We start from the raw sequence: 24,941 nt of genomic DNA on the forward strand, positions 1-24,941 counted from the left end.
CCTTGAAGGTTGTTGAATGTGTGTTTGAAACACCCAAGTAAGAGCTCAAGTAACATTTTCTTTTCAAGGCTGCACTTCTGGTTATGAACCTATGTCACCGAAAGCAGAATCCAACCTCCTTCTGCAAGGAAGGGAATAATGCTTCAACAACACGGTCAAGCTCGCTGCGCTGGCAAGGAATGCTTATCTCACGCTGCTCTCCCAGTGAGTAATGTTTAAAATAAACAAATACTGCAGGGGAGTTTCTCTTAGTGCAATTGTTGGGTTGTACTCTCATGGCAAGTTTTTTATCATAATAGTGCAGCAGGAGTACAGGGTGTTTGCAGGCAAGTTTGAGCCAAGGCACAAAAGCACATGAAGTCTGTTAATAAATAACAGATTCTATGCATGTGGTTTTGCAGTGTGGCTTAAGAATCAACACCTTCAAAGAACAATAATAAGCAAGTGCTATTGAAACAAAACAAAAACCAATGAAGAGATTTAATTGCTAGTTCCTGGGAATGGCAGACATGTTCTCTGGAGAGACTGAGAACCCTAAAGGTGTGACAGCAGCTGCAGCAGCACATCAGTTGTACAGAGACGCAGCTTTGTGTTCTTCCCCTTGTGCTGTTCAGCACAGGTAGTGGTGATGATACTATGGTTTGGTAATGAACCACAATGCCTTGAATTTCTTTTGTATATTGAATTACTTTCCTGTATCTGAAGATTGTTATATAGCCAAGGGGCCAGATTCTCAGCTGGTCTCAGGCATGTTGGCTTTTCATGGATTTGATTGAGCCATCCCATACAGAGGTCTAGATCTCATCATTATCTTGGGTTTATGAGTTAGCAGCAGCAAACACCTCATCTTAACATTCCAAATGTAAGGACACAATAGACTAGGAACAGGAAAGATAGCCAGGGGGCACATATTTTTGCTGTACAAAGCTCACATCAGTTCTTAACTTCACTGAAGAGGAACACATGATTTCACTGAAGTGAAGCAAGATTAGGCCACTGACTTCAAAGGGAAGGACCTATTGCTAAGAAGTACACCCCAGGCCTACCAGGACAGTCTGTGACAATACCAGCACATATCATCAGAAAACACTGCTTTGCCCAGCTTGGGAACTGCCTGATGCCAAGCTGGGCATGTCATCCCGGTACTTAATCCACCCATAAGTAAATAATTGCAAAGAGTTAGAAAAATTAAATACTTACTTGGCCCAAGGCCTATGGAAAATGCAGCAACATAAACAAGCAGACTGGCCAGCGAGAGCCATTTCAGGACAATGGGAACCTCCCCACTTTCCATGTGAGACCCTGTTGTGCTTTTGCCTCCTGCCAAGGCAGTCCTGTTCAGTTCTCCTGTCCTGGCAACATCTGGGCTTCTCTGCATGTCAAAGGACAGTCTTTCAAAGAGGTCCTTGAGACTCCCATTGGTCACACCAGTGAGGTTTCCTGGTCTTTGGAGAATTAAATCCTCTGGCGATTGGCTTCTACAGACATTGGTGAAATTCACATGTATGTTATGGTTCACTAAGCCCATAGTGACCAACGATACTGCCATAACAGAAGAGCCAATACACAGAAAAGTTTTGCTTCCAACCTGATCCACAAAAACCGTGGCTGGGACTGTGCTGACCACTTTAACCACTCCAACTCCAGTAGAAGCCAAGCTGGCAGCTTCGTTGCTCTGGAACCCAACTGACTTCAAAACAGTTGATGCGTAAAATAAAATGTTGGGTTGCCCAGTTGTTTGCACAAAAAAGACTAGAGTGAGTCCTACCAACATGCGGGCCCTCATGTTGTTTTTTGAACTAAACAGGTCCAAGATACTACACTGATGTTCATCTTTCAGGGAAGACTTGATCACAGTAAGTTCTCTCGTAGCATCTGATGTTTCCCGTAGCCTCTCCAGTACTTTCCTTGCAGCTTCATCATTATTTTTCATGACAAGAAACCGAGGACTTGGTGGAAGGAAATACATGGCAATAGCTTGCAAGGCACCCAATGGAATCACAAGGCCAAACATGTACTTCCAGCCATGAGATACGCTGGCAAATGCATAATTTGAAATATAGGCAAAGAGAATGCCTATCACAATCATGAGTTCATTTAATGATACGAGGAAGCCTCTTCTGTGCTGTGGGGCAATCTCAGCAATATATACACATGTTGCAATTGATGATAACGATATGGAAATACCTATGGCAATCCGTCCCACAATAAGTACCCCATATGATTCACAGGGCAGTAAAATCAGGCTCCCCAACACAAGTAAAGAAGATGCAATAATAATAGCAAGTCTCCTTCCAAATCGGTCTATCAGGAATCCACCAGTAAGAGATGCAAATAAGGCCCCAAAGAGCAGGGAACTTACAATGATTTCCTGCTCTTTGCAAGAGAGTGCTAATATGCTGCTCATCTGAAGAAGAGCTCCAGAGATAAGGCCCAACTCGTAACCCATCAGAAGTCCACTTACAGCAGCAACAGCAGAAGACAGAAAAGCAAATGTTCCACAGCCTGAAATAATAGAAAAAAAAAACACAAAAAACTTGAAAGTGTGACTTCTGCAACATTCTGAATACTAATAATAACTTTATTTGGTATACCAGCCCCCCAAATCTTTTTGTAAAAGGGGAAAGCAGTTAGGTGCATACAAACCCAGCAGCAGTAGTGACATAAAAAGTAGTTTTTTAAAAGAAAAAAAAATAATATAAAGCCTCTTTAATTCTAATGCTTTTTGTTTCCTTATCTTCCCAATCAGAATTTAATAAAGTTTTGATCAGGCTCTAAAGAATTAAACTTTCCGTTTCAGAATATCATTGTAAAAGGCAACACTGACAATACAATCTTCTAGTAAGAAAGCAATTTTTGCCTTGAGAGGTTCTCAGTGTTTTTCCTGTACATAACTGAGGAATTCTTGTCCATCCAACATGGACAAGAAAAGCAGTAATTTCCCAGTCAAATTGCTTCTACCTTGACTTGAATAAGTAACAAGTTAAGTTTTCCCTGGCCACTTACTGATTCCTTTGCTTCATCTGAGGATGCCATGAAGGCTGCTGGTACCAGTGTTTTTATTTTGCTAAATGGAAACTTATCCACTGAGCACCGTGCTGACCCAGATAGCTGGGATACTCAAAGAAACCAATCTTTGAGGTACAAATTCATGAACTTTCTGAGCTTTGCTCATCACTAATCTCAGATCCTTCAGAATATCAGGATCAAATATTTTGCATAGTTTATGACAGCCAGAATGTCAGGAATAAAAACCAGATGGTGAAAACATAAACTAAACGGAGATTATAGGCCTTTGAACATCCACTTTAAAACAAACTCATTTTATACAACTGCGACTCATTGTTTATTGTTACAAGATAGATTTAACTGATCGTATTTTACTAACTGTGAAGCCTTTTGCACCCTAAACCTTAAGGAATATATCAGTTTGTTATTGTTGGTCTTGTTCTTTCTCCCAGCATGATTTTCCTCTCATCATGATGTTGGCTGCCACACAACTAGGAAAAGAGTAAATTGACTTCTGATTTTCCAGTTAGTTGGAGAGATAGGACGTGTCTGAGGAGAACTAGCTTTTGCAGCATAACAGAGTCCATATTTCAGTTAATTCTCCTGCAACAAGCACTTTCCAGCTTGGCTGGGAAGTGGTATATGGTCTAATTGAAAATAATACATAGACTTTGTTTATTTTCAGTTTATTTTTCTATGGTGTTAAGGCTCTTTGATCATGCTGACTGCCTGAAGTTCCTTGCCAATAATTTTTGAGCACATTGGTGAGGACCAGTCCCATTTGACAGAGAGTATTACATTTCTAGAGCAAATGGTGAAAAGAGAGGAAGAGTGCCACCTTAGCAGTATGTCTGCACTACTAAAATAAACAGTGCCAGAGCCCAGGCCTGGACCTTGGCGTGAGGCCACGTATCCTGCAAAATGGCTGGCATGTCCCTGGCACGGTTGTGTCCCACACCACCTCATGCTGTCCTAACAGTTCCTGGAGGCAGCTTGGCTCACAGTGCAAGCCCAACATCACAGCCTGCAGGCACTACGCAGGACGGGTTATTTTAGAGGGTAGCAAGCGTAGTATAGCTGTGTGAATATATGCTGTGCCTCCAGGGTCAGGGGAGATGTGTAAGTCCATTAAGTCTCTTAAGATAAGTATCTTCTGTCAGCTCCCATACTTGGCTCTGCGTTTGCTCCCTATGAGCCAAGCAGAAGGCAAGTGGCAGCAGCCTCAAGCATCTGAGTGCACCACATGTGCCTCAGCCCCCTCTGCCCCTGGGCTCAGGGGGCTGGCAAACCAGAGACAGGCAAAAAACACATGGTTTGGTTATGATGATAAGGGCATGGGGGAAATGGGAGTATAGTGAGAAGTCTTTCAAAAGGTAGGGGTGGATGGTAGATTTATTGCAATGGAGGTGGGACAGCTTGAAGAAAATGTCAGAAAAAAATTGCAAAATGCTCCGATGACGGAACATTTATATATATATATATGTATATATATATATATAGTTATTGTCCATGTCTGTATTGCACCTAAAGCTTTTTCTTCCTTTATGGCTTCAGTATCCAAGATCATTGCACTTATTTTAGACAGAGCAGGGGTTAGGACAAGGTCCCACTGTACTTTCTTCCCACACTGAACAGCACTTTGTTGGAGGTACTACTCCCTCCAGTGAAGCTACTTTGTGCTATGTGCTCCATCCTCCAATGCATGCATGCAACTTAAGTTTATCATCGCAAAACTTAATTTCTCCCTCTCCCTTATACTTTCAACTTGCCTGCTTCCTCATTATTACTAGATCTGGAAAATATACCCTGCCAATGAAACCTGGCTGGAAATCAGGGCTGATAACAACAGTGTTGTGCTGAATGAATGGGCTTGAGTATTAGAAGCTACACTGCTAATTTGATCACAGTGCTCTTTCCAAACTACTGCTCAGTGCTGATATTCACGCTTTCTTGGATATCTCAGTATTTTATGTTATTGGGCTATTTAGATTTAGCCTAATATTTTTCTTTAATTTATATATTATGAAGCCAAAAGACACCATTGTGGTCATCCAGTCTGACTGTCATGAACAGCACAACATAACCCTTCAGACATGTTTAAATGACATTTTACTTTAACTAGGCCATTTAAAATATTCAGCTTTGATTTTAAAATTGCTAGTGGTTGAAAGCAAATTGCTTTAATCATAAATTGTCCCGATGGTTAATTGCTTTTACTGCAAATTATTTGTAAATTATTTCTAGACTTATTTTCTGCAGATTTGGCTTCCAGCTGCCAGATCACATTCTCCGTTTGCCTGCGCTCAGCTGTGTTCACTAACTACAAAATTATAACCTGTCATCGAGTCATCCCACAGACCTCTCCTTGATAAACTACATAGCCTGTGAGGCTTTACAAGTTTACCAGTCCTTTAAGTATTCAAAGCCCCATTCTCTGAACTCTTTCCAGATTATCAATTTCTTCAATAAATTGTGAGCTAGACCCAGCACTCCTGCACTGGTTGCACAAAGCTGATAAGAACTTGACATAATTGTCCTGCTTCTGGTGAACATTTGCCTCTCTACTCATCGAGGAATTGTCACTGCAGTGTAGAAGAGTTCATCTGCTACTGTTTTTTCTCCAGGACAACCAACTTCTTTTCTGACTGGATTTTTTCCAAGGCACTGCCTTTCCTTTAAATATGCCTGCCTTCTTGCATCCTAGCTAGGAATGCAAATCAGTTTGTGCTGGGATTTATTAAAACACATAGGATGGGATCAACTTACCTAACTGAGAGATCTACAGCATCTCCAAATTTCTTCTGTAACCACTTGCAAAAAATAGGCACTTCTAGATGTCTGAAGTAGGTCAGATGCCTATTTCTCTCCATTGCCTATAAAAGGAATCTGTGTGGCTTGCTCAGATGCAGATGTCTAAAGTTAGCTGAGGGGAACCTCAGACAGCACATTCACTCGCAGTCAGCAGGCCAAGCCATCTGAATTGCATTCAGCCAGCGACATATCCCATTTATTAATCACCTGTCACCTTTATCACCTGCAAATAAGCCATTATTATCTTCTTCCAAGCAATTGAGAAAAAATATTAAGTAACAGAGGAACAAAACCTTGAGCTTAAGACTCTCCAGCAGAAACACAGTGGTGTAGGCAGTATCTCCAATTGATAATTTAAGATCTGTGTCCTACACAGCTTTTAGTTCTCTAAATGTGTGACTGTCAGTTTTGTCCTGGTTTCTGATTTAAAATGACAGTGCCAAGTCAAATACCTTTTATCAGCCTGTCATCAGCACTGTTCTTGCTCTCCTCAGCCTGTGGTCCTCAGATCAGAGCAATGGGGGTGATTATTTATTTTTAAACCAAGAGGCTGTACAAGCTGGGTGTGGAGCTTGAACACCTGCAAAATTGCTAAGGAAGCACTCAAGACCATATATTTCTTGCACCTCCAAGTACAGTGGCTTGACTGATGTCTCAGTGTTTCTTTGGTTTGTTTTTACTGGGTCAACTGATATCCTTGTTCATGTGTTAAGTGACAGATGCCCGCAGTCTTACAGAAATAGTGGTGGACTGTAACTAAAGCAGATCCCTGAACAAAAAGCAGATTCTGATGAGGCAGAGTGAGATACATCATCTTTTTGCATTATCAACAGCAAACTCAGCAGTTAACTTGGTGTCTCTTGTCCCTAACAGGTAATATTCTTCTAAGCAACATCTCTATATCACACAGTATCACAGTATCACAGTATCACAGTATGTTTGGGATTGGAGGTTTTGTTGTAACTGAGATACCTAAGACTTGCCTGCTTAGAAATGCCTGCCGAGTTAAACCCTGAAATCTCTGCTTCGTTTTCCTTCATGGTCTTTCTCCAGATAAAATTCCTTCTGACTTAAGCATATGTTTTGCTTTAACATTTCCAGATAGAGCATGTTGCAGTAGTTCTGCTCACAAACCTTTTAAGTGTCACTTTTAATGATTTTGCTGGCAGTTCTTAGGCATTCCTGACTTTTTTTTTCCTAATTTTTTTTTAATTTATTTATTTATTTACAAAAAAGGCTTCTTAGAGTGTATATTCCTCTGATTTTTATGACATGCCTGCAAAATACATGGCAGTGTCCAGCCTAGGGCAATAAAATAACTTAATTATGACTTCCAGAGAAATTTATCCTTCTGCCTTCAACAAACACCATGGTTAACGAGTGTGTGGCTGGTATGCAGCAAGTGATTGGAAACTCTATTCTCTAGTTTTCCAATGTAAACAAAATGTTTTCTCACAACTGTTAGTCAAGTCAAAAGCAGCACTACTTGGCAAACAAACTTATCTTTAAGAACATTTGCTGGAAATGTTCATGCTTTGTTCCTGAAAAAGAGACCAAGTGCAGTTGCTGTATAGCACAGTGTCCTGCTGATGAGACTAGATGGGGCCAAGTTAGTAAGGGTGTGCCTCTTCACTTATTTCAAGTACATATTTGAGAAAATACAGTCCTTCCAAAGGACTGTACATGTATTTTATTGGCATTACAGACAAATAGTCTGTGTCAGGGAAGATCTGCAAGCAGTCAGAGCTGGGAAACACTACTCTTCTCTCACTTAATGTGCAAGAGAGCTGTGAGAAAGGTGCCCAGGATCCCTTTCCAGCTCACCTTGGCAGGACCATGCTCCACATTAGTCCAGACACTGAGATTTCTGTGACGTAGTTCTTCTTTCCTTTCTCTTAAGAGAACATGCGGTATGCATACAGAAAACTAGTGGGATGGAATGGGGAGGGAGATTACTCCTTTATGTGAACATCTATTTTAATAGGAGGGGATACAATAGTCTCTTCCACCATGGTGCTTTCTTCCACTGACTTTGATTTAATTTGAGGTGAGAAATGTCTCAGTTAGGAAGGGAATGAAAGGATTTACATGGGAAGTCGAATATATATTATTTAAATCCTTGGGGATTCTTTGATCTATTTAGACATTTGGAAGGTGAAATCGGGCCTTGTCAACCCTTGGTTAATAAGGGCAGGTTAGAAAATCACAATGAGTTGAGTGAATTGCATAGATATGAATCTGCAATGTGGAATCTCCCTTTTTCAATAAAACTCGGTCTCTACTTTTATCCATGGTAAATCTTAAAACTACAGCATCTGTATCTGAAAATTTTAAGCTATCTTTAACAAAATATTTCTTCTCCGAGTGCTCCTGACATACAAGAAGTTTGCCTTTACAGGGAAATAGCATTTAAAATTCCTGAAATTGTCTTTAGAGGAGCATTTTGCTGAAGTGTATAGTGTGTGGATCACATAGTTTTGTAGGAAAAATATTTAATTGCACTTGTTGAAAATTGCTGCGTAATTGAATCATGAGTTTGCTTCTCGCAAAAGGCAATTGTCCTCTTTTCATTCCATCATGATCTTTAGATCCAGTAGCTGCTCAATAGGTGCATTTCTCCTATAAGCTAAGACACATCTACCCATCTGTCCATTTACAAGTCTGACATGGGATCTAAAGCAGTTACCCAACAAGACCTTGAGGGATGAAACACATGGTGGCTGTGGGACAAAGCTGTGTTGCAAGCCGAGCTGGAAAATCTTATAAAATGTTGAATTCACCCAAAAATAGTGCCAGGACCGTGTGGGATCATGATTATTTGACAAGTGTGACTCCTCCCACTCAAATGTGAAAGACAAAACCAAAATAAATATTTTTTTAAATTGAACTAAAAAGCAAGGCAGAAGGAATTTAATGTATCACACATTTTCACACACCTAAATTCCTGCGATGATGGGAAGCATTGCATGCTTCATACAGCTTAATCCTGATGAATGTATGGTGTGAGTAATATTCAGATTTTATGAACAAAATCCCTCTGACACTGACTGAGAGACAGTGAATGCAGATCCTGGACAGACCCACCCTGGCTATCTCTCCATCTCTTAGTGTCCTGCCATGTATTTTCATTATGTTAACAGGCAGCCTGGTCCTTCATTACTTTAAATAGGATTTTGGGTTTGTTTTGTTACTTTTCAGTAAGAATCAACAAGTTATTTTAATTCCTAGCTAGGCAATTATAAATTCCTCAGGTTACTGCTTTAATTTCTGAGGGTAAGGCCAAGTATATAATTTGCATGTACTCTTCTAACCATAGCCCTTGTGCTGCACTAACTTTGCTGTTTGTTATAACTGCTGTGCTTCCCTTTAAAAATGCTACCCTATAACCATCTGCATTGCTTCTCCCATACACTAAGGTAATGTTAAATATGTCTGCACACTGACTGGCTTTCTGTTCTTGATTAACCTCTGTTTCCTCTGCTTCCAGGTATCAGTAGATGTTGCTGGACTGATCGCTATTATGCTCCAACAAAGCATGTGTGCCTGTGGTATCTGAACATACATGGGTTAGTTAGTTCATTCATTTATAAGGGCACAAAACCTGCTCAGGACATATAGTCATTTCAGGCTTCCAATCATGCTTTCCTGTTTTGGTAAAGCTGTCTTGTGAGTGAGAAATGTCACAGTCATGGGTCATTTTCCCCTCGATCTGGTCATCAGTGGAAGAGACTCAAGATGCAAAACTATTCCGTAACTTAGAAAAACTGGGCAGGACAGCAAAGGTGATGAGCTATAAAATTCAGCTTCAGCATTCAAGTATCTTTGCATAAGAAATTAAACAGTTGATTTTTCACGGTGCCAGCACAGGAAACCTGTTTCTTCCTGGAGTGACAGGGAAGAAAAGACAGAAGGGAGTCCCTGTGTCCCCCCGTACTTTCCCCCTGCATGAGTGGGTGCAACGCTTGCCTGGCCTCCTCCCACCTCAGTGAAAAGGGCTGAACTGCTCCTGAACACGCATGGACCAGAGCACTGTTGTCTTACACAGCAGCGGGTTCTCTGATTTTTCAGGTGACTGATCTTCAAAAAGGAAAGGGATTTACACAGCAGACAAGGTATGCACAGACAGTAGGACCAAGGCCTTTTGGGAAAAGTATTGCATAAACCTTCATTCAAAATCGAAGCCAGCATTCCCCTTCCCTACTCACATTTTCCCCTCTCGTACTTTTTGAAATCGAGACAGCACACTGCCAGAGTCCCTGTGTTTTGCGAGACTGTTCTCCCCCAGCCCCAAGCATGAGCTGCGGGGACACGCTGCTGCTCCCCAACAGCAGCATTCAGCTCCTGCCGCTTTACCTGCTGCAGCCGGGAGCTGGTGGAGGTGGCGGCGGCTGCTGCGGCGGCTGCCCCGGCTGCTCTCCTCATCCTCCCCTGCTCTCATCGTCCGGCTCTGCTGGCCGAGATCCTCCGTGCTCTGCCCAGGTGCCATTGCCACCCTCTTTGCACCTTGGGGCAGGAGCACTTCACTGGGCAGCGGTCCTTCTCTGGCTAGCGAGGAAAGAGCAGGTTATTTTTCTCATTGCAACAAGTCCCTGAAGCTGGCTGAAACCAAATGCAAACCACAAAGTGGTTTGTGAAGAACTTTGTTGCTATTTCAGAAGGCTTTGCCCTTTGCGGTGACACAGGCTGTTGCTATTCTTGTGAGCCTATTGCAGGCGAGGGGAGGGCCGTCTGTCGGAAGTATTGCTTTTGCCTTTTAACAAATAGTTGCAGACATCAGACGTCCACGCACAGCTCGATGCACATTCCTTACTCAATAGCTTAAAGGGTTTCTCTCTCGCCGGCATTCTCTCTTTTCTCTGGTGTTCATATGCACAGGGTTTTTTTTTTTGACAGAGAGGGCATTCAGAAGAGGAGAATTTGAAGCGTTTTTTCTGCCAGCTAAAGTTAGGATACTGATTACACACACATGGCATCACTTTGTTTTTGTAAATTATTAAAAAGTTGTGAGAAAGAGCAGAGAGGAGAAAAGCTATGCCCCCTTTGCAGTCTGTGACACTAGGAGTCGGGATTTTTCACAGCATAGATGCATTTACTATTTTACAAGCAAATGAAAGGGAAGCCACCACCTCTCCTGTGGGAATTATTTGTGGGAAAACTGAGACTGTGTCAGTTATATGCAGTCAAAGGCTTGATTTTGAGAGCTAGGAGTCAACCCATCCCTACTAGCTTTGGTGGAACTGGGGCTGGACTGCAGCAGCAGGGAAGGCTACAGCAGGTGCAGGTGAGTTGCCTACAGGGGCTGCCTGCCCCATCCTGATCCTGGTCCTGGTGTGGGAGCCTCCGGGTTCTCCCAGCGTACCCACTGGCCTCAGTGAGGCAAGTGGTCCAAACTATCCCCAGTGGGAATTGCTGTTGTATAATTTGGCAGCGCTGCAGGCTTCTTGTTTGTGCTCTTTGTTTCATTGCTTGCTGTTTTCTCTTGGTTGTTTCTGTTTTAATGCACTAATGCCTGCAGATAGCATGGGACGGAAGACAGAGGTGGGAAGTTGGTAGCTTTTGCAGTATTTCCAGAAAGGAGAATTCCTAAACATTTTTTCCTTAAGTCAAGTAGGCACGATACACCCTTTTTTTGCCTTTTCTTAACAAGAAAATTTGACAAAAACCAGCATGACTGACTGCCCTGTCTGACAGCTGTGTCACTACCAGCTTCAGAAGCTTGAGTGCCAGGGATACCATGAGGGCACCAGTTCCAGCGGGGAGCTTGGTCTTGGCAGTGCCTTTGATGTAGAGTCAGCCTAGCTCAGCTCTCATGTGTAACGTATTTTCTGTGTAAAATGTCCACCTGTCAGGCAGTACAGGATGCTTTCAGAGCTGTTAACAATTTCTTGCCACGAACACAAATTTCTTGCCACAAAAGGTGTTGTTTCCTCTTGGGCTACATGCAAATTCATGTCAACTTTTAAATATATTATTCTGATGTTTTCAGGAAAAATCAGAGGCTGTTTGGGTTAGGGAATGAGCAGAAATTTTTCAAAGATTAAACTCAGCTGTGACAAGATTCCTCTGTGATAATGTGGTTTGTAACCAACCTTATCTAACCACACACACCTCGTGTAAGCCACAGCTCTGCTCAAGTGCTCGCCCTCTGCAAACCCAGCTAACTCCACAGCTACACACCGGATCCCACCTCCCAAATGCCTTTATATTTAATGGTTCTGGAGAAGCTAGAGAACTGCCAAGAGGCCCAGAATGGTCTGGAATTCACTCCTTTTGCCCAGAGCTGCTGCCTGGTGAGGGCTGACCCCCAGGCAGTGACCTCACTGCCTGCTGAGGAGCTGAGAGAAAAAGAGAGTTCAGTTCAGTCTTCACTTGAATGGCAGGTTCAGCTTCACAGAGAACTACTGAGAGGCTCTTCAGGATCTTGGCAAGGTCTGGCAGAAAAGGGGTGTGTTTTTAAGGGAGAATGCCCAGTGGGAAGTGAGGCATCCTGAACAGCCTGATCTGATGATGAACTTCCCCATCCCATGCTCTCTTTGCACCAGGATTCTTCAGATATTCTCAGCTGTTAAGTTTGTACCTGTGGAGTTATGGAAGATTCCACTTATAAAATCTGTCCCATCTTTAGGTAACTGGATATGCAAGAATTGAGTGCTTAATTTTACTATTAGCTTTTGCCATCCAACTTGCAGGTGGCTGCTTTGCTGGAATAGGGACTGCTGTGTGATATTATCAAGACAAGCTTGCAGCAGAGCATTGGTGGGACTGGAAGTATCTATCACTCCTTCTTGCATTTGTGAAGCACTTTTACAGACATTCTTTGTCCCTTCATTACCCCAGTTTCACCCAAAACTCATTCTACAGATCTCTATAAAGACAGCCTGGGCAGATGTCTCCACTCCAGTCACACTTGTAGAGTGTCCTTCTTCAGCTGTGAACTGAATCAGACTCATCAGCTAGAGGGTATTACTAATTTTGGTGGAAGTAAGAGATGTAATGCAACTCCAATCCTTTCTGTTCAACTGCCTGCCCCCTCGCCCCCATGTAGTTCTCCAACTAAATATACTGATTATGTATAGCTGCTGGCACCTACATCCCTTGGGAGATTTTAAAAGCTTGTCAGGAACTGCAGCTTCCCCTGAACAAGAAGCATACTACCCGCAGGAGTAACTAATACAAAGAAAAGGCTGCTGAGTAACTAATAAAAATAAAAGCCTGCTTTCATTGAGTTCCCAAATCTTGTGACAAACAGATTTTAAGTAATGAATGTTAAGCAAATACAACAGTTAATTTCATTTTTTAATAGGAAAAAAAGGCATATTTTAGACAGTAGGATTTCTTTTAACTGTGTTTAAACCTGGAGTTCAGCGATATCTGCATTCCCCCAAGAAGCCAGAGCTTAGATTTACTTTTAAATGTTTACCTACTTGTTTATTCAGAAATCCAGACTAATCCTCTCCTGAAAATAAAGGCAAAATAAACCATTTTTTCCTCCCTAGTTGTGCCTTCATTTCACAGTATCCATGCTAGCTGCAATGCAGCAGTGGCTTAACTTTGCCCCCTGTGGTAACCTCAGGAGGTACCTAGCTTTCACTGATGGTAAAGCAGCCAGTACACAGCACAAGCCACAATGGCCAGAAAAAAAGTAAAGGAAGACATTGTTATCCTGGGGATTTATGTCTGGGCTGCCCAGAGGACAGTGCACTCTTGCCATGTTGAGCTGTGGGTGCTGCAAAGGTACCAGGGAGATTCTTGGCCTTCAACCTGCTCCTTAAGTTATACCCCATGCCAAAAGCAATGTATCTGGGTGATAAATATTTCTCTGCATAAGTTCTGGGGGAAAAATTTCCCCATAAGTAGGCATGTGAAAAATTTTACTCTGAGATCTGCTGCATGGCATTAGTTTGAGGGATGTTTTGCAGCATTGTCAGTAGCCAGCTGATACTGAAAAGCCATAGCTCAGCAGGTACAATAATCTGTTTTCGCAATTGTGGCCAAAAAGCTGTGGCATTGATGTTATTGTTGTTAACTGGTGTTAACTGGCATCCCAGAAAAGGAAGAAACTGGAAAAAAAGGCCAGTTCCAGCCACTGAAAACAAACAGAGGGAGAGAAAGCAGTCTGTGCTGGTTCTGCAGCCAAGGCGGTCATAAGGTGACTTCGTGAAACACAGTGGCGGTGATGAAACACTCGCTGGCGGCCACGGAGTCCTGGTCCCACAGCCCTGTGCCCCCTCAATTTCCCAGCAGAAGCAAACAGGCAAGCAAACAAACAAAACTCCAGCACCACAGACACGAATGGGATAAGGAGGGAAAAAAAGGGCGTGTGCTTTGCTGCTTTTCACTTCTCTGTTCTTTTCCTGTCCCTGCCTTGCCCATGTTCACTGTTAAAACAACCGCTTGGCTCCTGCTGTGTGCCTGAGAGCGAGAGGTGTCAGTCAGAGCAGGGGCAGGGGGGCTGACAGAACTCTCCCAATTAATTTATTCTAAAATATGGAAAAAAAGCTTTGCAGAAAAACTACAGAGAGGATTTTATTGACATACCAGCTGAAGTTATGTTTCCTGCATCTGTGATCATTGAGGTTTGCTCTCAGAACTAACAGTTCACCATTTGCAGAAGTTCATAAGATAGCTAACACGGGACAACATGAGGGAGGCTGGGAGGAAGGGAGAAGGAAAGAGATGTGGAGAGAAAAGAAACAGAGCAAAAACCACAATGAAAATGTACTGTTAATTCCAGAAAAAAAAAAAAAAAAAAAAAAGTACTAATCTAAAAAAGCATAAGTAGCCTTTCCCATTAGTGTTGATGCATTGACACCCACACACAAGGGGGGAAAATGTGCCAAAATTCCAGTCAGAGAGCAACGAAAACTAGATGAAAAAGACAGAACTATCTCAAGAAAGTGAAATGATCCATCCATGAGGAACTGCGAATAATGAGAAGATAATTGTTATTACTGTTGTGCAGCAAGTGAATTGCCATTCAGGACTCAGCTTTGCAAAGTTGTTTTTTATAGATGTAAGATAAATTTCATAAATTCAATATTTAAGCTATGCCACTTGTGTCATTTTGAAAAGAAAGAAGCTCTAAATACAGCAATAAATGGATAACACTAAGTAAATAAATAAATAAGGTAGCCTCCTGTCACTTAGGAAAAAATGAGACCACAAGTTTCTTCATTCTGAGTCCCGTGGTTTACTTACTAAGTCATTTTCTTTGTGTTTTATTCTTATCACTTTGAGAGGAACTGATTTATACCAATGCATTTTTATCTGACTTTAAAAAAGTCTTTCAGAAAAATTCTTGACCTCTTTTGATAGAACAAATAATAGATACAGTCCAGAGCTCATTGCAGTTCACCACTCCCTCTAGGCCTGAGAATCACCTACTGACACACTGCACAACTATGTATTCCTGCTGCTCTTCTGTTTGCATCTTCTTTAAAAGTACTTTTTAAAAGCACAATGTGGACAGGATCAGAAACTTTAAGAGTTATGTATAAGCAAAAACTTAAAATCAAACTGAAATGAAGAATGGGAGGTTGGAAAGAACAACATAAAAAAAATTGATGCAGAAAATGCAATAAAAACTGAATTTTACATCAGATTTTGCTTTTGTGTAGCCATTTCATCAAATAAAAATGGAAGTTTTCTAGCTTCTGGGTGATCTAACAGGCCACTTGTAGTAGTTACTGAATAACATGTCTTTGATTTGCCATCACACACTGTATTTTCCTCTTTGCTTCAGATATCTCAGACATACCATTTTTTTTTTTAAACAAATCATAGAAACAGCGGCCCCATATATTTGAAAGAAAGTTGTCCATCTGAAATAAAATTGGGAGGTGGTGATAAATGGATGTCAGAAAGTTCAGTAAAAAAGCTGCACAAATGTTGTCCATTTAATTATCTTGTGGGAAGTGGCAAAACAATTTCTCTGTTGGGGCTGAAATTTTTATGGGCTTGATCTCTTTCTTACCTGCTTTTCAAATAATCTTCTGGAATCAGTGGAGAAAACCCAGCATGAAACAAGAAGAGGTGTATCAGGGCTATATTTCAAATGTCTCCATTAGTATTCAGGACGCTGCTTTGTGTGACCAGAGCTATTTCAACCAGCTACTTCACTGGCAGGGGCTGAACTCAAGCTCGAACTCAGAGGAAGCATCTCAGAAAGACAGTGGGGGGAACAGTGGGTGCGTGGCCCTGAGTACTTGCTTTGTTTCCACCATAATAAGTGTGCTGTCACCTATGTGGTGAAGCACCTGGTGGTGCCCAGTCCCAGGGGAAGGGCTGGGCCTAGAGCAGCCGGTTACTAATGTCACCTACTGCCTGAAATCAGGTGTTTTTTAGGAATTTCCAGACAAAGTGGCAAAAATGGAAGCCATTTAGATCACTGTGCAGTGGAAAAAGGGTTTTGCTGTTTCCTCATGTGATGAATTGTTAAAAATGTGTAAGCTGAAATTCCCTTTGCATGTTCCCATTAAGAAAAGGGATGTAGATTGCTAGGAAAAAAGTGAGCTGCTGAAATGTATTTTTTTTAGTTGCTGGGAACTATTTTCTCCTGTATGGAACATGTCAGTCACACAGGAAATGCAGTCCTTTTCATGATTTTGATTATTTCCACCAAGAAAGAGTTTTGTATTCTCCTGAAAATCTTGTTCTTGCAAAAGTTAACCAGTAAATGTCAATAGTGCTGTGTTTCGACTTCCTGCTGTTTTTTGACCACAGCTGGCACTCAAAGGAGTTTTAGAGACATTTATTAATACCGAATGTCTGGATAAAGCTTTCCAAAGTCCATCAAAATTTTCAAATTGTTGCAGGCAAGCAGGAAATGAAACCAGCCTCCCTTGCACAGATCATTTTGTGTTCACCCAGTGGGCATGAAGAAATAAATAGCGTACAGTCCTGCGATGTGATGAAAGCTTTAAGTCATCTGTTGCCCAGAATGCTCCTCACCTGGGTTTGTTAACAGGTAGTGAAGATGGTCTTCAACAGATGGTATACCTCTGGAGGTGCCCAGGGGAAATTTGGTTTGAGACCATCATTCCGCCTCACAGCAGGAGACACTGAAAGGTCAGCAGGTGAAGTGACAAGTCTGATATCACCCAGGACAACACAGGAGAGGCTGTTTGGAAGAAGCAGGGGTATTCTGGCCCAGAATCCTTCCCTGCCTCTGTACTCAGCAAAATCCCATATTTTGGAATACAGGCAGGGGAAATAATACACTGATTTTTTTTGACAGGCAGGTGCCAGTGAGGTTTCCTTTCCCCACAGTGCCAGCCCCACAGGGCAGGAAGGCACTTTGGTGGCAGAAAGGCTGGGGTTTAAACTGTTTACTTCCCACTGAAAGTTTTCTCCTGGTTGCTATCAGGAGGGAGTGAAGGCCATTTGGCCACAAGCTCTCTGGCCCCTTGCATTGTGCGTTGTAGGTCCCAAAAGCAGGCGATGCCTGTGTGGGTAGTGGCTGCTTTGTTATCTGGCATGGATCTTTTGGATGTGTCCTGGGACCCCCGGGACCTCCTCAGAGAGGAAAACTTTGGTGAGGCAGTGACCTCAGTGTGCATCCTTGACATGCACCCTGTGGAAGCACTTTGTGCTGGCTGCAGCCTGCTGCAGTTCAGGGGCTGGTATTTGCTCTTCAGTCATTTGCATTTTTATTTGCTTGCTTAAAAGCTCAGGGTACGTATTACTTCTGGCAAAGCTGATTTAGTGATTTCCAGGGTAGAAGCAAACCTTCTCCTTTAGCTTTCTGTGTGGTTTACTAGCATGATTTTTAGGAAGGACTTCCCACAGCTGCTGGGGACTGAAGCCTGGGGGCTGATGTTGCTTTCCTCCCTGCTGCTGGCATAGGCAGACACAGCCTAGCGAGATGGCAGCTGCTGCCCGTCATCAAGATCCCTGTCATCCCAGCACAGCTCTTGGCTGAGTTGTTTCTGTGAAAAAGAGATGTTAACATCAGGACTTGGACCTCTCCAAAGATTACAGAAGTCCTGGTGTACTCATTTGGCTTCTCCATGGCATGGGCTGCCAGCCTATGAGCAACTCCATCTAGCAGACACCCTCCTTCCTCCCTTCTCATTCAGATTCAGACCCCGTGCTGCTCCGTTTGACTTAAACCTCTCTGTTTCAGACTAATCACTAAAGCATTAGTTATTTAAATTCACACTGGTGAAACAGGCATCAGCAAAAGCCAGGGGAGCTACCAGTGGTACAGCATGTGCTCTGTGGAAGACCCACAGTACCCTGAAGAGCCACTGCACTGCCTCTGAGCAGGAATGCCCTCAAGGAAGGGAGGTCTGAGTTTGGGTTCACAGCAAACAGGGTGCACACAATGCTTTAACCCTCCAATACAGCTTCAAACTTCAGCAAATCCTAGAATCATAGATTGTCCTGAGTTGGAAGGGAGCCACAGGGATCATTGAGTCCAACTCCTGTCCCTGCATAGGACAACCCCAAGATTTACACCATGTGTCTGAGGGTGTTGTCCAATCACTTCTTGAACACTGTCAGGCTTGATGCTGTGACACCTCCTCTTCCAGTGCCCCACCACCCTCTGAGTGAAGAACCTTTTCCTAATGTCCAACCTAAACCTCTTTGGCACACCTTCCTGACATTCCCTCAAGTAATATAATTGGTCACCAGAGAGAAGAGATCAGCACCTACCCCTCCTCTTCCCCTTGTGAGGAAGATGCAGACTGTGATGAGGTCTCCCCTCAGTCTCCTCTTCACCAGTTGGAACAAACTAAGTGACTTTAGCTGCTACATAGTGGCTTTAGTCTTGTCAAAGAAGTGTGGACGAAACATGGTTTTGTCATGAAGTTTAGCTCTTGGTAAGGAATTTCCTATCATGAATGTAGTGCATGAGAAAACTTTTTGTACATGTGGAGTCAATAGGCAGGAATTACTGACTGCTGAAGGTTCTTTTCATACCACAAAAAGTAATGGGAAACATGGGAAAGTGTAAGACCCATTTTCCTTCTCCAGCCTCATCACAGAAACAACACAGCAATCTCACCGAGTTTCAGAGAAGCTGGTGAGGAGTTTCGGCACTTCCTTCAACTTTTCCCCCTCCAGACAGGGAACTTAGAACATTTTCCTCATGCTCTAACTTATTCTCCAAATCTTACCCTTTCCTAGGTAGTGACCAATAAGCACTCCACCACTATAAGAGAAGTCTCTTCTTTCCTGTCTGTGACTCTCCTGAATTGCACCTTGGCTTTTTGCAGTGGGTGTCTGCCCTCTGCTGATGGACAGCTCTGAAATTTCATCTGTACTCCGTGAACATGCCCTCACACCCCCCACCACATACACACTCATGCATTCTTACTCTGGACTGTATCTTCTCCCTCAGGTCACCCAAGGGGGGCAAAACAGCTACTGCAGTGAGGCAGGAAACTCAGACCTTCGGTTGCCTCCTGAAGAAAGTCTCAGTTTGCTACAATACATCTGACTTTGTAACAGTTCTCTCTGTAGTTCAGAGATTTTTGTGACTAACAAAGTGTTTAGACATATCTATCCATATTTGTTATAGGATTTGGCTCCCTTGCCAATTCTAAAAGTGAATACACTTGGGCCAGCTCTCAAACTCTTGGATACATGCCATTGAAATCAGAGGCAACACGGTAAAGCACCTAATTCTTGAGTCTTATGATTATCATGCCTACACAACTCACCCTCTCAGTTGTAAAAACTTGAAAGCACAAGTTAGTTGAGCTCCATTCATAAAAACTCAAGAATGAGAATATGAAGGTAAAAACTCAGCATTTTTTGTTTTTAAAAGCCATGCTTTTTAAGCCAGTCTTTTGAATTTCCAAAAGGCATATGAAGTATTTAAAAACTCATTTTCAGCTTGAACACACGTGACATCAAAATTGAGGAGGAAAAGCAATTCTTTGGATAGAAGAGATTTAGTTCTTCCAGATTATGACCACAGGATAGTTGGAACAGCCCAGTCCTTGCACCATTGACACAGACAGGGTAGTGGTGGGCACATATGCCATGGACAGTGGTCAGACGTGCAGTGTATTTGCAACACATCCATGAAAGTTTTTGATTTGACAGTGAGAAGGGATGGCCTGAGCACAGCTTGAAACCATTTCATTCATCTGAAATCCTCCCTGCCAAGTGACACCTGTGCTAGTGGCAAGTGTAGCAGCAAGGGCTGGGGGACATAGCTGAAATGGTGTTGCCCTGAGCTGATCTGTCTTTGTCTGGAGGCACTGGAAGCTTGAGGCAAAGCAAACCCACCTTCTTTACCAGTCTCAGCCTCTTCTTTGTCAGATCCTGCTTCCTCACAGATAATAGGTGGCATGGAGCCAGTGGAATTTGGAGGGAGCTTCTTGGAGACAAAGCAGATGAGCTACACTGCACAGGCTTGCTCTACATGGTAACTGCAGCTGGCCAGGTGCGATGCATCGTCATGCACCCAATGCATGGGCTCTGCAGTCTGCTGGAGCTCCACAGGCTGCAATTGCAGCAGTACAGCAGTGATTTACTCTCAGATTTGGCATGGCTGCTTTTGAAGAGTTCCCATATCATTCTGTCCCTCTGGCTTAGTTTCCAAGTGACTGGAGGATCAAACTGAGGTTTGATCATTATAGGCTGCCATGAGTTCAGAGATGAGAGACCTCTGGACAACCCAACGGGCCAGGGGCCACCCTGAGTCCCCGTGGACATGGCTCCTGCCTGGGCTGCACTGTTCTGAGAAAGAGGAAGGTGGGGAGCAAGCTCACATGCGTCTCAGCTACAGCTTGTGTTGTGCCCCTCCTTTTGGCTCCCTTAACTAAGCAGGGAAAGGAAGCAAACATCTTCTTCTGTTTAGGCTGAGTCTCCTGATTGATAAGACAGGTTTGTCTCAATGAATCTTATCTATGTGTTCATCATGTTTGAGTACTGCACAGGTTTACTTCATGCACAAGGGTACCTAGAAACACTTACAAAAGGCAGTTACACTGAAGTTTGGAAATCCCAGAAATAGAGAGTATTCATGCCTCTGTAGCTCAGCTCTATAGGCACAATACATTGTTTAATGTCTGTATTGCACACAGCTTGTTTCACACGCCCTTGCCTTGTTCAGTACACAGAACAGATAATGTTTAGTTAATAACCATTGGCAGTCTGTGTTACGTCAGAGCTCAGACCGTAAAACCACAGCCATTTCTGCTGCCCTTATAATCTACAGCACTAGTCAGTATTTTGGTTTTGTTTGGTTTGTTCCAGCCTGTGGTGCTAACCTTGGAAATGGAGATAATCTGTCACAGAGATATGGTTAACTGTACCCCTATAAAATGTTAAATGGCACTGCAGTATATCTAAAAAATTTCATAAAGCTGAATTAATCCATCTTCACAACATGCCAATAAGATGAGTGGGGTTAGGGAACTGGGATGTACCACTTTAAGTCAAAAAACATCTCTTAAATTTGGATGTCTAGTCTGAGAAACCTAGAATTTGTTCTTCTCATCTAGCATTAAACAAGTCTTAATAATATAAAGGCAGATACCATTTAATTTGTTCACACTTGTGAGTCTTGAACACAGCTGAAAATAAAGCTTCAGGATCTCAGATCACGCAGGGAGAAAAAAACAAGTCTGACAGCATCCTTTGCAAGCCATCTCATCTAGTCCATTTTCCTCCCCTAAGAAACAGGCAGCCATCTCACTCTTCCTTGGGTATCCCTACTGCTAAATTGTTCCTGTCCAACCTGTTTTTAAAAATCCCTAAAAGCTTTGATTTCACTGTCTTTGGAGGCAGCTCTCTTCCAGTGCTTAATTATGCTCATTGTTAGACCAGTGTTTAGACTAAACTGTCTGTACCACAGCTAGTCTATCTTTCCTTGCTTTCTTGCTTTGTCCGCAGGTGATGTGAAAAATTGTGTATTCCTCTGCTCTTTGAAAATGTTGAATATCTGCTGCTAGTCCCTGGAGTCCTCACCGGCTTTTGAAGAACGCTGCTCAGAAAGGGACACAAAATGCCAGCAGAGGTCTCAGGGGTGCTAAGCAAGGCTGAAAAATTTATTTGTGCCTCTTATGTATTACTTTTCTGTTTATACATCCTAGATGTGATCCCCACATTTCTTCAAAACAGTGTCGATGTTATTGTTCATTAATAACTTGGGGTACACTACAATCCCAGTTCCTTTTCTGCAGATCTATTATCCATCCCACTAGGTCGCATTTCATAATTCTGTAATCAACTACTCTTACTTAAATGCAGACATTTGTGGTCTTTCTAACTGAATTGTTTCCCACATTTTTGCAACTCGCCATGATTTGTTAGTCTTCTGCCCTCCTGTGTGCCTGCAGCTCCTCTCCCAGCTGGGTGTTGTTCGTGGTCTCCCACACAAATTTATTACACACATCTGCTAATGATATTAGTAATGGAGCAGAAAGCACAAAAAAGAAGCAGATCCAGGACAGATCACTGTGGAAGCAGCAGCAGATTTTCTTCCAACTTGACCATTATTTGTTAATAATTCTTAATTAATAAAAGTAGAGTTCCTACTGTAATTATTTTTCATGCATTTAAGAGACAAGGCATCTACAAATGAAGAAACTACCATGGGAAGTCTGGTGTAAATGACTTCCCCAGCACCAGGTACCGACTCCATGTCACAGGCTGGTGTTGGAGCTTAACTTTCATCTGCCTCCAGAAGAAGGCACATTTTTGGTCCCCAATCCATTCGGAGCTGCCTGGGGTGACCGGGTGGAGGTGACTCCTCCTGAGGAGAGAGAAGGGCAGTGTGCAGCCTCTTGGGTACCAGGAACATGGAAGGAAGGACCCGCTCACTAAGGATGGTACCTTTAAGGACTTCAGCTTTTGAGCTCTAGCATGCCTGTACGTGTCCTGACTCCTGATTTAACCAAATCTGAACAGGTTTTTGCAGGAAGAGGAAAACATATATTCTTGGCACAAAAGTTACCCTTGCTAAATTTCAGGTGATCGGTATGAGGCAGAATGGGGGAGTAATTATGACAGTAACGTTTTTGAAAGTAAATATATTTTTGAGCATCGGCAAAAGCGCATTTTTCTCCTAGCGTTCCATGTGGAAAGAATACTTTGCACTGAGCTTTGCTGCAAGCGGATCTTATATGCAGTGCACCTGCTGATCACAATGGCTGTGTCTGGAGCAAGGTTTTCACAGTCACAGCAAAGGGAGGTCAGGGACTGCACAAATTGAATGTTGTACCAGGCTGCTGCTTTGCCCAGGAAACATGAAAATGGCCTGGGCAGGCAACCAGAGACCCCAGGAACAGGATGCTCAGGTAGAAGGAAAGATGACAGGAATTAGTGCTGAAAGTGCCTCAAAAAACCAAGGCACAGTTGTACAATTACAGCCAAGTAGGATTTTTTCTAGCCATGGGAAACTACTGAGATTGACTTATACGCTTATGAAGGGAGGGAAAAAAGCAATCCATAGCTTTCCAGTTATTAACTGCATTCTTATGTATTTAGTCACCAGGAACCCTGCCTGTGACCAGCTACAGCATGGGTACTTGCAGCAGCTATTGACATTCACCTCAGGACAGCTTTTCTTTCTGTTTTTTTGGGCTTGTTTTCTGACTTAATTGCCACCAAAGCTGTTGAAGTTTAGTAAGACAACAAGCACTCCAAAACAAGGTACTTAACACAGACCAGTGGGCAACCTTATGAATACCTAGTGACCCTTGCTGGGTGTTCGTTGAGGGTCTGCCTTTGAAAGACCAGCTGCCCTCATGTTCTCCACCCTCTGATGATCAGAAAGAACAACAGCAGACCCAGGGTGGGATTCAGAAGAGGCATGGAGGGAATTATCCATTACAGGCTCTTCCCTTTTGCTTGGAGTTCATGATTAAATACACTGCACTGATGTCACATGCCTCTTTTATGTTAATAATGATATTATAATCTTCTGAACAACATGAGAACTATGAGCTCACAGAAGCAGATTTCTTGAGCATAGACTAGCAAAATAAGCTCCTGTTTTATGGAGTTCAGACTAACACAGTTTGGGGAAGAGAAATCAACTGTTTTAAGGGGGATTTTAGAAGAATAAAATGTCTGGTTTTATACCACTAGAGGTCACCAGCACGACATTTTTACAAAGAAGACTACAGGAAAGAGCAGGATAATTTCAGTTGAAGAAGTTCACTTGGGACTTAACTATGTGATGAATCTGGCCCGCTAACCATTCTGGAATAACTCTTTGTAACAAGCTACTTTGGAGAAACTACTCACATAGATTTCTGCTTTGGAAACTGAGCATTTTTCTGAAAAAAATCACTTTCATTCTAGGCTAGAGTTTGCACATCATAAAGGATAGCTTAGAAAAGTTAGATCATACCAAAATAAATACACTGAGCAATTATTTTGAAGTGGTTAGGACACAATTAAAAAGTGAAGTATTCACTCTCTAATATGAGAGCAAATTAAAATAAGGATTTGAAATCAGATTCTGTACTCCTTCTTTCCTGTAAATGAGCTCAGTAAATGAGGACCAGAGAGGATGTTTTGTTGCAAGAGACATTAACCCAGACTTGGGACTAGCCCTATGGCTACTCGAAAGTCTGTAACAGCTGGCAATATGCTGCCTGTGCCACTTCTGCTGTCTCCTCATTGCAGCCGTGTGGGGATCTAGTTTGTGGTCACAGCAACAACTCAGCTGATTATGGACACACTGGATCAGGCACAGCTTTTGCTGTGGTGCCATGCCCTTGATTACCTTGCCTCTTCCATGGGGCTTGGAGTCTGTGCCCAGCAAGTGGTTGTCACATCTCAATTGCAAGCGGCATCTCAGCTGGCCAGTATCCAATTTGTTGTGATACGCTAGGCAACATGTAGATAATCAGAGCCAGGGTGGCAGCAGCAGTTATTAAATCATCTGAATGTCTTTGACACATACAATACCCCTAAAGGAACACCAAAACTGCCTTTTTGCTGCAGCAATCTGGGGTTTCTCACAGCTGCCCTCTTGTTTCCCCATGGCAGTGTCTCAGCCCACTTTTCTTCCCCCAGAGCTGCATGCTGCGGCTATCTCCCTCCGTGTCGCTGCAGCAGTGTCAGGTTGAAGCCTTACTTAACCTGTTATCCTGAGGTCTTAACATGGCATTGCGTTGGCACCTCAGCCTATGAAAGGATCAGGTCACATA

The 24,941-nt window shown here is 42.8% G+C and overlaps 1 protein-coding gene across 1 annotated transcript in view; it reads right to left on the reverse strand.

Moving 5' to 3' along the window:
* Nucleotides 1–10,306, reverse strand: part of SLC2A12 (solute carrier family 2 member 12) — a gene marked incomplete at its 5' end in the record, with an annotated part of 29,808 nt that extends 19,502 nt beyond the window's left edge. Inside the window, 2 exons of the mRNA XM_080342222.1 lie at nt 1,201–2,505; nt 10,174–10,306. Coding sequence (XP_080198348.1) covers nt 1,201–2,505; nt 10,174–10,306 — 1,438 coding nt within the window. The remainder of the gene's footprint in view (nt 1–1,200; nt 2,506–10,173) is intronic.
* Between the last annotated feature and the right edge of the window lie 14,635 nt (nt 10,307–24,941).

This window comes from Nesoenas mayeri, assembly GCF_963082525.1.
Source record: "Nesoenas mayeri genome assembly, chromosome: 3".
NCBI classification, from domain to species: domain Eukaryota; kingdom Metazoa; phylum Chordata; class Aves; order Columbiformes; family Columbidae; genus Nesoenas; species Nesoenas mayeri.